The 14679-nt window shown below is 69.8% G+C and overlaps 1 protein-coding gene across 5 annotated transcripts in view; it reads right to left on the bottom strand.

Annotated features, from left to right (window-relative positions):
- Positions 1–14679, bottom strand: part of BRSK2 (BR serine/threonine kinase 2) — a 63240-nt gene that overhangs the window by 5947 nt on the left and 42614 nt on the right. For 4 of the 5 annotated variants that reach the window (XM_060158178.1, XM_060158176.1, XM_060158177.1 and 1 more), the window contains exons 4-16: positions 12975–13115; positions 12321–12437; positions 11636–11669; positions 11352–11420; positions 11109–11255; positions 10322–10353; positions 9833–9997; positions 9627–9724; positions 9401–9551; positions 5662–5722; positions 4786–4993; positions 4010–4058; positions 471–594 (exon numbers count right to left, since the gene is read on the bottom strand). In XM_060158178.1, coding sequence (XP_060014161.1) covers positions 471–594; positions 4010–4058; positions 4786–4993; positions 5662–5722; positions 9401–9551; positions 9627–9724; positions 9833–9997; positions 10322–10353; positions 11109–11255; positions 11352–11420; positions 11636–11669; positions 12321–12437; positions 12975–13115 — 1396 coding nt within the window. Of the gene's footprint in view, positions 1–470; positions 595–4009; positions 4059–4785; positions 4994–5661; positions 5723–7639; positions 7706–9400; positions 9552–9626; positions 9725–9832; positions 9998–10321; positions 10354–11108; positions 11256–11351; positions 11421–11635; positions 11670–12320; positions 12438–12974; positions 13116–14679 lie in introns of all 5 variants that reach the window. The other variant, XM_060158175.1, reaches the window with a different exon arrangement.

Here is a 14679-nt window from a genome sequence, read left to right as displayed (position 1 = left end):
GGCGGGTGAGGCCTCCTGACACGAGTGACTGTGGAAGACACTCTTCAGGGCTTTCTGCCCCACGCGCCCAAAGATCCCAGCAAAGACAGATGGAAACCCACCCAAGGCCCAAGCACAGCCCACCTCAAAAGCCACCAGTGGGAGGCGAGGGACTGCAGGAGGCCGGCAGCACGTGGGAGTGGGCAGGGGCACACAGGACACGGAGCCAGCCCTCCAGGACCGTTCTTGGGGCCGTAGGCGCATCCACCAGACCCAGCAGAGGCCCCCCCCCCGTGTCGAGGCCTCAAGTTCCCTCCTCAAAGCTGCCTCGCAGCCGCCCATGCTTCACCCCCGTCTCAGCGAGGTGCCCCCCCGAGGCCCGCCCCACCCCGGGCCTGTGCACAGCCCGTCTCCCGGCCACAGCCTGCCTGCTGCCCTGGCCCTGCCCAGGCGGGGCCCCAGGGGCAGTGGCCGCGCGGCGCAAGGCTCACCGACAGGAAGGCGTGGACGATGTCGGCTTTGATGGAGCTCAGCGGCTTGTCCTTGATGACCGCGAAGACCTGTTCCTCCTTCTCCAGGCTGATGAAGTTCCCAAACCAGGACCTTTTGGCGAGCCTGGGGGCGGGGCGGAGGGCTGGGCAGGTCAGGGTACGCCGGCTGAGCCCCGAGCCCCCCCTCTGGGCTGCAGGCCAGCTTGCTGTCCCAGCCAGACCCCGCCCTGGCCCCAACTCCCCGCCCTGACCCGCCATCCTGACCCTGACCACCCTCCGCCCTGCCCTGCCCCTCACCCGACAGCCCTGATGCTAGTCGCAGAGCCCTCGGCCTCGCACCTCACCCCAACCACCCCTGCCTGCTCGGGCCTGGGCTGCGCCCACCGGAACCCCACCAGGAAAGAAAGGAGGGTGGGGGTAGGGTGTCCTGTCCTTGAGCCCACCCTGACCCCCACCCTTGCTCCTCTCTGTTGAAGCCACCATGTTTCGGGGTAACTCGCTAAGCCGCAATCCTGCAGCTTCCTGGAGAAAAGTGCCCCGCCCGGGGCTATGTGGGGGGCAGGGGTTGGGGGCGGGGGGCAGGCCAGGGACCCCTGCACAGGTATGTACAGGGGTGACATGGCGCAGAGGGCCGGGGCTGGGGGCCCCGGGTGCTACCTGCCCCTCCCCGTGGCGGACCACCCTCTGTCCTTGGGGACTGGTAGCCCCCTGGCCATCTGCAGCCCCGCTGCCCCAGCCCAGGTCACTCGAACACAGTGGTCGCTTCGACCCCTGGGGGCCCAGCCGCTGTACGGGGCAGGGCAGGGGCCACCCCAGGGGTGCCGAGGCCGGCAGGGCCCTCCCGCACGAGACCCCTCATCTCACGGGCATCACGTGTACGCCTCCCTGCCCTCTACGCCATCACGCTCCGGTCTCGTCACTCTGCCCTGCTTCTGGGGCCCCCCTTCTCTGCGGCGGGGCCCTGCCCTACGGCGCACACCAGTGTGGGGGAGACCCCTTGCCGGCCCCACCATCCTGCCTCCGGGGTTCAGCCTGTGCGGGCCCCTCCCTCGTGTGGACGAGGCCCGGGACTTGCTCCTGACCATGAGAACGGGGAGTGGGGGAAGGTGACGGGGGTCGCGTGCGACCTCAGTCTCTATAAAAGGCTGGACTTCCGTCTGGCGAGCGGGTCTCCACCTCTTTTTGACGAAGCCGACGGACGCGGCGGGGACGGGCGGATGTGACAGCGAGGCCCACGTGGCCAGGAACCTGAATCCTGCCCGTGACCCCACGAGCCCGGCGGAGGATTCTGCCCCAGCTGGGCCTTGAGACGAACACCGCTGGCCAACACCCTGAAGCAGGGCCCGGCCGGGCCGTGCACGGGGCCTGACCCCAAGCCACAGTGCCGTTGGGAGCGACTGCCGACTGTCACTCTCGCCCAGGCAGCTGTAGTGCGGAGACGGCGAGGGCCCCGCTGGCAGACGCGCCCAACTCAGGCTGGGCGGGGGCCGGGGCCGGCCCGCTCGGGCCCGGTGTCTTGCCCCGGCGGTGCTGGCAGCGTGAGCCGCGGGGTCTGAGGCGCGGCTGCCGTTTCCTGCCGTGCACCTTCCCTTTTCCTGCCCGTTTCCAGAGCCTGCTCTCCAGCCCGTGGCGATGTGGCGGCAGCAGGCAGCTTGCCAACAGAGGCCGTCCGCTCCTGCGGCTGGAGCCGGCCCGAGACCTGACGGAGGCAGAGCCGCGGGGACACACATCCTTCCCGACGCCACGCCGTACTCGGCCACCTTCGCCTCCTTCCCCACATCCTGCCGTCTCTGTGGCTGCTGGCGTGCTCAGAGCTCTGGGGTGCAGGCCACCCGCGCTGCTCACCCCAGCACCGCACTGGGGCCTGAGCCCAGGACGTGGGCCGGGAGGCGGCTCTGAAGCCCGCGGCGAGCGCTTCTGCCCCTCCTCCCTCGATGAAGAGACAGAGCGACAGAAAGGCTCCGTGTTGTACTTTGGTGTCTGGTTCGCAAGCAGCCTGGATGAGCCGGGAAGGCCTGTGACAGTTAATGGGCGTCAACTGGGCCCATTTGGTAAAGGTTGGGTGTGCTTCTCGAGAGCAACTTTGAGACGTGGTGACGAGCAGACTCGACGTGGCGGGCCTTGGAAGGTCCTGAGAGCAAAGGCTGAGGCTCCTGGAGGGGAAGCGATTCTCAGCACTGAGACGGAGAAGCCGCCCTGATTCCCGCCTGCGAAGCCTGCAGTCCCCAGGCTCGCCAGCCCCACGGGCCGGTTCTGGAACACGCGGACGCACACGCTCCACTGACACGAGGCTGCTGGCCGCTGGTGGAGGGGACGTCTCAGGGCGGGCAAACACGTCCTTGGGAGGAGTGGGTGCTGGGGGTGCAGCGGCCCCCCAGGGCCACCCGTCTGCTCCTTCCCGTCAGCCACATGCACCGGGTGGCGACGCTGGCCGGGGCCCTCAGGAGGGGGACGAGGCCTCCAGGACTCGAGAATGGGCAGGGGAGGCTGCAGGCCACCTGCACGGTCGTGTCAGCTGCTCTGGGTGGCTTTTTTTTTTGAGTTTTCTGATAAACCTAACAATTCCGTTACAAACGTGGTCGCGAGAGCTTCTGATGACAACAGGAAACCGTGACCGAAGGGAGACAAACGGTGGGATCACGGAGATCCCGAAACCCCACACTTCAGGCTGGCTGCCCTTCAGCTGCACCCCCGCCCGCTCCTGCTGTGTCCACAGGCCCCATGGCGGGTCACGGCGACAGGGTAACGGCAGCTTCTCCTGCCGGGCCGAAGGCTGCCGGTGAGGTCACGACAGGGCGCTGCCCTGTGTCCACTCCGCACTTCACGTTCACACGAGGTGGTGGGGAGCGAAGGCTGGCGCCTCTCTGGGGTCTTCACCCCAGACACACGGGACTCCCGTCCAGACATCTGGCTGGGCTGCAGCACTGCCCCGCTGTCGCCTCAAGGCCCTGCTTCCTGCCCTTGCAGGACGGTGAGCCGGGGGCTCGATGTGTCCTGACCTTGGCCAAGGCCACCCTGCCCTGAACACGCTTCCCGCCGGCCGCCCCTCCTCACCTCCTCCCTGAGACCCTCCATCCCTACGAGCCGCCAGGTGTCCGGCCACACTCCGGGCTGGGCTCACCCTGGGAAGCCCCAGTCAGCACTGCCCAGCGCCCCTCCCTGGTGGAGGCCCCCCGCAGGCACCGCACCCCTGGTCACCAAGGGCTGGGGGCCGACACGCTCCCCCATGTGGAGGCCGGGGCTCTCAGCAGGTGTGGACACTCACCCTGAGGCGTGGCTGTGCTCTCCCCTGCCACCCCCAGTCCCAGGCACCCCCAGGCTGTGGCTTCTGAGCACATCTGGGAAGAGCAGCTCCCTCACCGCCCAGGCCCTGACCCCTGGCCTGGCATTCGAGGTGGAGACACAGAGACCCCAGCGCTGAGGGGCCCCAAGGCCCTCAGTGGATCCCCCGGCCTGACACACGGGAGGGTCCGTCACAGACCCCCATGCACTGAGAAGGCGGCGACAGGTCACACTTGACCTCGGGCAGGGCCACTTACTCTGGGGACGACTCCGGGGTCAGGTTGGACATCTCCTCGGGCGTCGGAACTGCACACGGGAAGGACGGGGAGAGTGTGGTGACCACTCCACCCTTCCCCCACCAGGGCGCCTGCGCCGCGGGTGGGGTCTCGGGAGCCACGGCACTGTCTCCAGCGCCCACAGGCACAGGCCAGCTCCCGGCTCCTGCCCGCCGCGGCCGCAGGAGCCTCGGGCCACAGGGAGCTGTCCTGCCTTCTGGTGCTGAAACCGGGCCTCACCGCCTCTGGCCTCCAACCAGCCCTGCTGTCCCGGGATAGATGGTACCGCCCGTCGACCGTGCAGGGTGGCTGGTGGGGCCTGGTGGCCTGGAGGTACCAGTTGACCCTCGAAACCCAGCACACAGGGGCAGGCTGCCTATCACTGCCCCAGCGGCGTGGGCTTCCTCACCACACCCACCCATGCCCGCCCACTGGCCTGCTCTCCTCTGTGGGGCTCAGGCAGCCCGGCCTGAACAGGCCCCTGGGCCAAGGGGTAACAATGGAGGCAGGAGGAGTCCCAAGGCCGCACCCGCCGGGCAGGCATCCCTGCACTGTGGGGTCCTTGACACACAGTGGGCAGGCTTGGGGACACGTGGACACTGGGGGTACCTCTCGCCAGCGCCTTCAGGAGGGGGAGGGGAAGACCCTCTGAAGCCGGCCCCTGCCTGCCCCGCTCGCCAGGACGGGCAGTGCTCCTCGGGGCCCCCGCCACCAGCCCCCCCGAGCCCCGCCCACCCCGCGTGTCCCGCCACACTCACCTTGCAGTTTCCGGCGGTGGAAGCGGGGTGACCCCAGGAAGCTGTTCTTGATGGAGTTGAGCCGTGTCCTCCAGGGCACCCCTCCCACGCTGGGGCTGGACGGTGGCGTGGGGTTGGGCGTGCCGGCCGGGCTCTCCTTGGGCGTGTGCACAGGCGTCCCCTTGGGGGTAGGGAGGGGACTGCCCCTCGGAGAGGGGTGAGGGGTCACCTGTATGGTGGGGACAGATTTGGTGTTGGCTTCAGTCCCGGTGGGGGGGAGCCGGGCAGGGGCCGGCAGGGTGGGTGAGCCCGGGGTCAGGGCCAGCCGGGGGCTGAGGCCTCCCGCAACAAGGGGCCGGGCCTGGGTGCCCGCCGGGAGCGGGTTGGACTTGGCGCCCTGCAGCGGCTTGTCGGTCAGCTTGGCCTTGCTCGGCAAGGTCTGGGTCTTGGGGTTGGGCCGCGGGGCGGCCTGTGGAGGGAGGACGTGTCCGGGCCGCGCGGCGCTCCGGCCAGCTTCGGGCTCCACGGAGGTGGCCGGGGGGCAGGCCACCAAGGGGAGCTCGGGGGGCGGGGGCGGCAAGACAAACTTTCTAACAGGCTACAGGGCAGCGCCGAGGGCGGGAGGGAGAGCGCACGGGCCCCCGAGAGCCAAGTGGCCCCAGCGCGTGCCCCGCCCGCCCCGCATGCACACACAGCACCCGGGGACCCCAAGGCAGGACCAGCGGGGGCAGGCAGGCGGGGGGGGGAGCGTTCGCCACGAAAGAAAAGAACACACGAGAAAACAAACAAAACAAAACAAAAAACGTGCAGTTAGCGAAGGCAGCCGGAGCCCACGGAGCAGCGGCCGCCCCCCACCCGGGCGCACGCTGGCGGCGGAGCTGGGGCGGGTTCACTTACCCGGGGGCTGCTGAGTGGGCTGGTGGAGAGGCCTGAGGAAGCGCCGCTGATGGACCTAGACCTGGGGACACAGGTGCAGAGGGCGGCTCAGACCAGGAAGGGGCCTCCGGCTCTCGGCTTCTCTCTCCCCTCAGGTGGACCCTGCAGGAGGCCTGGAGCCCTGGTCGAGAGCCCCGAGGCTGCCCCAGTCTGCAGCACACCTGGCCGTGCCTGGGGCTGTCCTGCTGTCCCCACCCCGCCTCTCACCAGGCCCAGGAGGGCCCCCCGCCCCTTGGGGGCCCCATCAGGGCCCCAGTGGCGCAGCTGGAGACCGTGGGACTCCTCTTCGCCCACGCAGAAGGTGCCCTGTGTCCGAGGCCCGAGGCCCCAGGTCCAGGATGGCACGGAGGAGCCCTCGGCAAGGACCTCTCGGGCCCGGGGTGAGCCGATGCCAGCCCCGGTGCCCTGAGGCAGCCCAGCTGAACCCCAAGGCTGAGCTGTCACAGGCCCCGAGTCCTGCGCCCCGCCCGGCGCCTCACACCCTGCCGTTTGGGCCACCGGCTGGCACCGGCCCAGCCCCTCCAGGCCCACGGCCCTCGCCTTGCTCACCACAAACACCTGGGACGGGCGTCAGCAGGGACGCGGACTCGGTCCACCCCGGCCCCATCTGGCCTGCAGACCTGGCCTGGGCCTGGCCAGAGAGAGGCCACCGGCCCAGCGTGCCCAGCGGAGACACGCATGTAGCCGCCGCCCCCTCAGGGCGGGAACCGGACACCTCTCGGGGCAGGGCCAGGCCTGCGGGGCCTCGCTCCACCACCCCGCGCGGCCTCGGGGGAAAGGAAACGCCCGCTCACCCCTGGGCGCCGGCACCTGCCATCCTTAGAGCAAGGAAGCCGGAGGGGTCGAGGCAGCCACGGGAGAAGAGGACAGAAAAGAGTGAAGGGCGTCCACACCGCCCACCCACCAGCCCGGCCACACTGCCCACACCGCAGCTGGCCCCTGGGCCTCGGGCCGGAGCTGGGCCCACGCTGGCCGGTCCCCCAGCACCTGTGGGCCGGGGCCCCATGGCGATGACCCTCCGACTCCCACCCCGCGAGCTGACACAGCCCGGAGCCGGGGGGCAGCGCTGACCCTCCTCTCAGCACCCCCGACCCAGCCTGCCCGAGTCCAGGACTGCACTCAGAGCCGGGCCCGAAGCTTCCCGATGCCGAGAACGGGGCCGGAGGGCTGGTCGGTGGCAGCTGGTGCCCACCCCAGCAGCCACAAGCCAGCCGTGAGCTTGCTGCTGGGCACGAGGAGAGCGGAGCAGCAGCAGGAGAGAGAGGGGAGCCGCGTGCACGCCCTCCTGTCTAACCAGGCGGTCCCTGGAAACTGAGCTGAGGAAGGACGGCGCCAGCACGAGCGCAGCCAGGGCGCGGAGCAGAGCGGGCGAGGCGCAGGCAGGTGCGGGGGCAGGCAGAGGGGGCCCGGGGGCGAGCGAGGTCCCGCCACTGTCACCGCCGGGCAGGAGGCCCTGCAGGGGCGGGGCTGGGGCTCTGGAAGGCCAGACCCTGTGCTGAGACCCCTGGGACCGGCACACCTCCTGCCCCTTCCTAAGGAGCCTGCAGCCGCCTGGGGCTGCCACGTCTACTCTGGCCCTTGCGGGATATGGGCCAGCGTGGGCTGGGGGAGGGGAGCTTAACGAGGGCCACGGAGGCCCACTGACCACAGGGCAAGGGCCGGCCGGAAGGGACCTCACAGCCTGCAGCCCAGGGGCCCAGGGCAGGCAGAGTCTCTGGGTCTCCCGGCCCCTCTCGGGGCCGGCCATGGGTCTCGTCCCAGCAGCCCCGCTCCTCATTCTGGGCCTCAGTGTAGCCTGACCCGGGCCCTTCCCCGGCTCGCTGGAAGGTTCCCTTGCCAAAGAGGAGAGGGCCAGATGCACCTCAGGCCCAGCCCTGCCACCAGGCCCGCCGCTGTCTTTGGGACTGGGGGGCGGGGGATGGGTGGGCAGGGTGTATACCTGTCTTCTTTGCTGAATTGGGGGTGGGCTTCAGCGATATCCAGGCTTTTACTGAACATTGCTTTACTACAGCGGGAACAAAGCGAGAAAAGAGAGTTACTGACGCAGCCCCAGCAGGCGGTCCAGGAGGCCAGACCTCCACAGGGCTCCGAGCTGGGCACCACCCACCTGGCCCCAGGCCAGGGCGCACAGACGTGAGGGGCGGGGTCAGGCAGGAGAGCACCAGGGCCACAGCACACCCGGCCCGGGTGACGTGCCTGGCAGGGTGGCCTGGCCGGGCCTTGGAGGATGCCTAGCACTGCCGCCAGCCCCGGGACCCCTCCAGCCCCAGCGGGTGTGGCCTGTTGTGGTAACAAGTGGCCAAGCCAGAGAGGAGGCAGAGCCTGAGAAGCAGCAGCGGGTGGGGAAGCGCCAGGGCAAGGACGGCTCGCAGCTGAGCCCACCCCACCCCTCCCCGGGCACCCCCGGCCCCCGAGGCGCCCAGGCCGGGAAGGCAAAGCCGAAGCCGCGACGGGGGGCCTCCCACGCCCAGCCCCTGCCCCTGTGCCTGCGCCTGCCCAGGCGGCTGCGGTGTGCGGGGTGTGGGTGGCTGGTGCCGGGAGCGCTGGCGAGCCTTCAAGCTGCCCTGCAGGTGTTGGACCGGAAGCCAGGACAAGGCTCGGGAAAGGTGGGCTGGGGAGAGGTGACCTCTCGCCCGGGCCGCTGGAGGGAGAGGTGCACCCCCAGCGAGCGGGACACAAGGCACAATCAGGGCAGGACCACGGCCAGCAGAGACCTTCCCGCTGCTCGTCCCCCCACCCAGTGCACGAGCCCGCGGCGGGTGGGCCACGCGGCCTGGAGGCCTGGAAGGAAGCCCCGGAGGCCAGGAGCCCAGGTCAGAGGCCGAGCCAGCCTGCTTCCCCGGGGAGGGCCTGGCACCACCACGGGGCTGTGGCCTGTGAGCTGGGCAGCCCGTTGAATCCTGACGGTGGGGCCCAGTAGCCCTGCGGGTCCTCGGAGGCCTGGCCCAAGGGGCCGTCCCCAGATGGCTGAAGCCCCTGCCTGGGCAGGAAAGCTTGGTCTCGCCCAGCCAGCCCCGAGTCAGCAGAGGCTCTGCAGGACCTGGGTGCCCTTCCTTCCTGCAGGGGGCACTCTGTTTGCACAGCCCAGACCTGCTCCTCGCCCACCGCCCTGCCCCCGAATTCCACGTCCCTGGGCCCTGCACTGCCACAGGTGACCCAGACGTGGGCTCAGCGTCCATCGGGGATATGCCTGCTGGGCTGCAGCTCTGAGCACAGCTTCATCTCTGAGCAGCCGGCTCAGCCCCCTGAAGTCCAGCTCAGCTAAGCTCAGCTTAGATCTCAGTTTAATCCACTCCAGCCCAGCCCAGCCCGGTCCGGTCCAGGATGGCCTGACCCAGCCCAGTTTAACCCAGGCCAACAAAGCAAAGCCCTGCCCAGCTCAGCCCAGCCCAGCCCAGTGTACTCCAGTCCAGCTCAGCTCAGCCAGTCCAGCCCAGCTCAGTCCAGCCCAGCCCAGCCCAGAGTTCAGCCCAGATCAACCTACTTCAGCTCAGTCCAGCCCAGCCCAGATCTGCCCTGCCCAGGGCAGTCTAGCCCAGCTCAGCTCAGTGCAGCCAGTGCAGCCCATGCAGCCCAGCCCCAGGGCCGGGGGCGCAGAGAAGAGCCAGGCCAGGCCCAGCACAGCCCGTGAGGGGCCCCGTCGCTGACTGGGCCGGGGCACCAGGAGGCAGAGCGCTGGGCCCCCCCGGAAGGCACGCACCTCTGGCCGTGCTGGGCCATCTCGATGGCCCGCCGCGCAGGCACCGGGGAGCCGCCATCCGTCACGCTCAGCACCTCCATGGACTTGCGCTCAGGCCGCCGCTTGCCGTGCCGGTTCAGCATTGGGGAGTCCACGCGCTTCCGGGGAGGGTCTGCGTGCAGATGGGGGTCAGGGCCGGGCAGCCTGGAGGGGGCAGCGTGGGCCGGGCCACCCGGGGACCTCATACCTATCTCGTTCCTGGGCGGCAGGTCCTCGTCCTCGTGGCTCGGATACCTTTCTTTCCGGTCCAGGAGGAGGAAGTAAATCATCTTCTCCTGGTTCTCCCTGCAGCGGGCGAGAGGCGCCAGGAAGGGTGGATGGGGGTTCCTGGGGGGCGGTGTTCCCACCCACAGACTCCACCAGGCCCCGCCCCGGCGCGGCTCCCAGACGCACTCCTCGGACAGCAGGTCCTGCAGCAGCTTGTTCCGGTCCCGGAAGCAGCCCAGCGAGTGCATGCTGTCCAGCACGTCGGGGTCGATGTCCTCCAGGCTGGGCAGCGAGCGGATCTGCACCTTGCGGGGGATGGGCTGCTCCGGCTCGGGCTCGTTCTTGCCTCCTCTGTGGGTGACAGGGCACCGCCACCACCAGTCACTCACCTCTGGCCCAGCCCGAGGCTCCTCCGCCCCCCCCCTTCCTGGGGCCCCGAATCCTGCTGCCTTCCCTGTGCCCAGCCCCTGCACACTCCTGCATCCTGCATGTGCCCAGCGCAGGCCGGCCCAGAGGCCCCCAAGAGCTGGCCGGGTGGCCCGAGGCTGGAGGCAAGCCTGCGCTGGGCCCCCTGCCCCGGGCCCCCTGCCCCCCCCCGCCCCCCGCCTTCCCTAGCAGGCCCTCCAGGCCACAGCGCAGGCAAAGCAGGCGATGAGGGGAGGAAAAGCTACTTACATATACCAAATGTGTTTCTGAATGTGCTCTAGCTACAAGGAAAGAGAAACAGGCAGTTAGTACGAGGAAGGAGCAGAGGCCACGTTAGGAGGCCATGAAGGAGCAAGGAGGGGGGGGCCTGAGTGTGGACAGAGCAGGAGAATGGGGGAGGGGAGGAGGGAGGGAGGAGGACCCGGGGGTAGGGAGAGCCTGGAGGCGGGGGAGGGGTGGGGGGACCATGGAGAGTGGGGGGAGCACGGGGCTCCAGGCCAGCACCCCTGACCCTGCCTACCTCAAGTGGAAGAGAAAACGCCACCCTAGAGACAGCAGAGAGCTGGGGAGAGTGGGGGCTGCAGGCACGGCAGAGGGAGTGGGTGGGGGGTGGGAAGCAGGAGCCCCCGGGGCTCAGGGCGGGAGGCCTGAGGGAGGACAGCAGGGGGAAGCAGCCGGGGCTCAGCCCACCCGTGCGGGAGGCGCTGGGTGCAGGTGTCAGCAGGAGGCTGGGGCTAGCCCCGCCCTCCACCCTGACTAGGGGGGCTTGCTCGGGGAGGGCGGCTTCTTGGGCAGTGCTGCTGCCCCTTCCCCGAGGGACCTGACATCCTGGCACGAACCGAGCCCAGAGGAGGCCAGAGACGGCTGGCTGGGGCTTCCCTCAGACCCCGGCCACCCCCTGGCCACTGGCGTCGGTCATGAGGAACTATTCGCGCGTACAGGGCAGGCCCCGGACAGCCGGAGTGGCTCCGCGCTCCGCGGCCTCCGCCCCGCGCCCGTGCGCCCAGGTGCGAGCTCGGGGGGAGGAGGGACGCACCGTGAGGCGCCGCGTGGCGTCCACCTCGATCATGCCGCGCAGCAGGCTCTGGCAGTCGGGCGGGATGAAGTGCGGCATGTGGAACACGCCCCGCTTCACCTTCTCCAGCAGCTGCCGCAGGTTGTCGTCGTCGAAGGGCAGCGCCCCCTGCCGGCGGGACCGGGTCACCGCGGGGGCGGACCGACGGCGGGGGCGGGATGGGGGCGGGGGCGGGGGCGGGGGCGAGGGCGGGGGAAGCCTCACCACAAGCAGGGCGAACAGAATCACGCCGCAGCTCCACACGTCTGCCTTGCGGCCATCGTACTTCTCTCCCTGCGGACAGCACTGGGGTTGGTGCGGGCGCAGGGCCGGGGTCTTTCCGGGGATCGAGGGGCCCAAGGGGAGCGTCTGGGAGGAGCTGGCCCCGTGGGCGGCGCCAAGGACAGGTGGCCAGGCCCCGGCCCGGGGGTCCACGATCTCCGGGGCAGGGAGGCCCCCTAGGCGGGACCGGGACCAGGGTGGAGGCGCGTGGTGGGTTGGCTACTTACCCGGATCACCTCCGGGCAGGCATAGTGGGGGGACCTGGAGGCAAAGGCAGCAGTCAGGGCAGGAGACTCAGTACCCACCGCGCACCCAGCCGTCCCGCCCCCTGCGCTTCTGGACCGGCCCCAGGACCGCAGCAGGTGGAGACGGAGGGAGGGGCCCTCGGAGGGGCCCTCCCCGCTCCCCCCCCACCGCAAGCTCTGCCTGGGACGGATGCCCCACTGTGGGATCCTCAGGCCCACCAGGAGGCCCCAGGGCTTCGGTGCCGATTCCCTCACAACCTAATCCCCCTGCCTGCTCCTGGGGGAGGCCCAGGCCTGGGACCCAGGGGCCCACCGGCCCTGCCCAAGGAGACGGTCACCAGAGGCTGGACCGTGAGGCACCCCCATGAGAGTCCAGCCTCACTCCCAAGCACGGCAGGGAGCTCCCAGGGCAAGACCGGCCTTTCCGAGCCTGGCCACAGAGCCGAGGGATGTAATGGGCCAGGCGGGTCGCCTGCAGCCCCTCACTGCACCGGGGAGACGGTGCCAGGAGCAGAGCCGGGGCCCTGCCTCCAGCCCAGGCTGTGGGGTGCTGGGGGGCCCTGGGGCTGCGGGGCCACCTGGCTGGGCAGCCGCGGGGCCAGGCTGTGGGCGGGGCAGCAGCCCCTGGCCTATGGAGAAGCGGCAGCCGGTCCGGGGCTCAGCTCACCCGCAGCTCGTCTCCAGCAGGCTGTCGCCAACCTGCAGCGACGCCATCCCGAAGTCCGCGATCCGGATGTTATTCTTCTCGTCCAGCAGAAGGTTTTCTGGTTTCAGATCCCTGTGGCTGGGAAGGAAGGCGGGATTGAGGCCCACAGAGGTGGGAGCTGCCGCCCCTCCCGAAACCCCGCCCTCACAACATGAGGCCAATGGCAGCGCTGCCTGGTGATGTCACCAGCAGCCAATCGGAAGTCTCCTACGGGGCAGACGGCTTCAAGGTGGCAGGATAGAAGGACAGGGACTCTGCCAGCAAGGGGCAAGTTCTGCTTTGCTCCCTGAGGTCGCGTTCCCCTTCGCTGCTCCCACCACCACACCTACTCTGGGCCGAGGCCAACCTGGAGCCCCCAGACCGAGGGTGCCCTGACCCCAGGACCCCTGAAAAAACCAAGGAGACTTGGGTGGGCACCTGGCAGAAAGCTTTCTGATGCCCCTGGGCTGGGGGGCCAGTAGAGGATACACTGCCTGATCCAGGGGGAACGGGGGAGTGCAAGAGTGGGGGGAGGCACACCTGCAGGGGCGGGGGCTAGCGGGTGGGGGCCAGGGCCCCTGCAGGGGCGGGGGCTAGCGGGTGGGGGCCAGGGCCCCTGCAGGGGCGGGGGCGCACCATATGGAGTGGCTGTGGCAGAAGTCTAGCGCAGAGATGATCTGCCGGAAGAACTTTCTGGCCTCTTTGGGGGTCAGCCTCCCCTTCTTGACAAGGTAGTCGAAGAGCTCCCCACCAGACACGTGTTCTAGCACCAGGTATCTGCGGGGGACGGGTGGGCGTCGGGTGGGCGCACCCAGCCAGGGCACCGCGGCCCAGAGGCGGTGGGCCACCACCCCATCCCGGCGCCATCCTCCACCACGTCCCGGCACTGGGCACCCTCAGCGGGTGGGGTCCCCGCCCGCCTCCAGGGAAGCAGGTCCAGAGGAGCAGGGCCACACTGGGCCCCAAGGCGAGAGGGGCACTGCAGCTGCTGACCTTCTTGCGAGCCTGAGGCTTGGCCCTTCCAGGCCCTCCCTGGCCACCCCGGGCTGGGCTCCCAGAGGAGCGGGGGACACATCAGACACTCAGGCCCTCAGGGAGCCCTGGCCAGCAGGGCAGACCACAAAAAGGCACGGGTGGGGGACAGGGCACAGCTGGTCTCGGAAGACAGGGGGGCGGGTGTGGGACGAGGGACTGGGTGGGTGTGGCCAGGAGGCAGGTGGTGAACGCCCCCAGCTTGGCTCACGGCTGGGGTGATGCCGGAGGGTAGGGGTGAGCTGCTGGAGGCGTGGGCTTCCCATGGCGCCCCAGGTTCCATGGGGACCCCACGCCCCTCTGCGGTGAGCAGTGGGCTGTGTCCAAGCTGAGCCTTCCTGGAGTGGAATCTGGGGGGCTGGTTTCTAGGGGTGGGCGGGGGGGTGGTCCAAGACACGTGGACATGGATGCCTGCGGGCCTCAGGGGAGCTGGGCCTGGAGGGCTGAGCACAGGCCCCGAGGAGCCCCTGGTGGGAGCCAGGGAGGGGTGGTTCTGGTGGGCTGCGGTGGCTTGGGGAGGGGAGGTGGGTGACAGGGGACGTGCGGGAGCAGGGCTGGTGAGGATGAGGGTGTGGGCCTCGGGGGGCTGTATCAGGAGCTGGTCTTGCAGGAATGGAGGGGCTGGAGCGGGCGGGGGGGGGCAGCCTGTCTGCAGAGAGGAGGGGTTGGGGAGAGGAAACGGCTGGAGACACAGGGTGGGGACACTGGGTGGGGTTCGAGCAGAGGCGGGGCCAGTCCCAGGGGACCGGCCCTGCTCCTGAGCGGGAAGCCACAGCACAGGCCCAGCGGTGCCCCAACCTCGGTGGCAGAGGTCCCCTGCCCGCTCCCCTGCCTCCAGGCTCCCTGGGCCGCCTTGGGACCCCCGGGAGGGCTGGGCCCACCAGCACCAAGGCCGGCCGCTGTCCGCCATGCTCCCGGCATCCTGTCACCCCGCCTCTGCTCAGCTGCGCCCCCGCCTGGCCTGCTGTCTGGGCCCCTCCCTGCTTCCTGCCCCTCCTGGGGACCTCTCTCCCTGCCTGGCACCCCCACAAGTATCTGAACAGGAGAAGGCAGTGTGACCGGTCTCCTGTGTGCAGAGGTGGGCAAGGCCTGCCCAGCACCCACCCATACCCCAAACTCATGGATGTCATCAAGACACTGCCAGGTGGGTCCCCACGTGGGCCTGTGGCCCTCACGGGGTCCCGATGGCGGCTTCAGCTCACCAGTGTCGGGGGCCCAGGACCACCACCTGCTTCCCACCCCCAATCCCGTGGTAACCGGGGCCCGGCTCTTGTCATCCCATGTGCAGTTAAACACTCCGAGTTGGGCA

This window comes from Lagenorhynchus albirostris, chromosome 9 (genome assembly GCF_949774975.1).
Source record: "Lagenorhynchus albirostris chromosome 9, mLagAlb1.1, whole genome shotgun sequence".
In the NCBI taxonomy this organism is placed as follows: domain Eukaryota; kingdom Metazoa; phylum Chordata; class Mammalia; order Artiodactyla; family Delphinidae; genus Lagenorhynchus; species Lagenorhynchus albirostris.
Note: the sequence above shows the minus strand (reverse complement) of the source record. Positions and strands in the feature narration are given on the sequence as shown.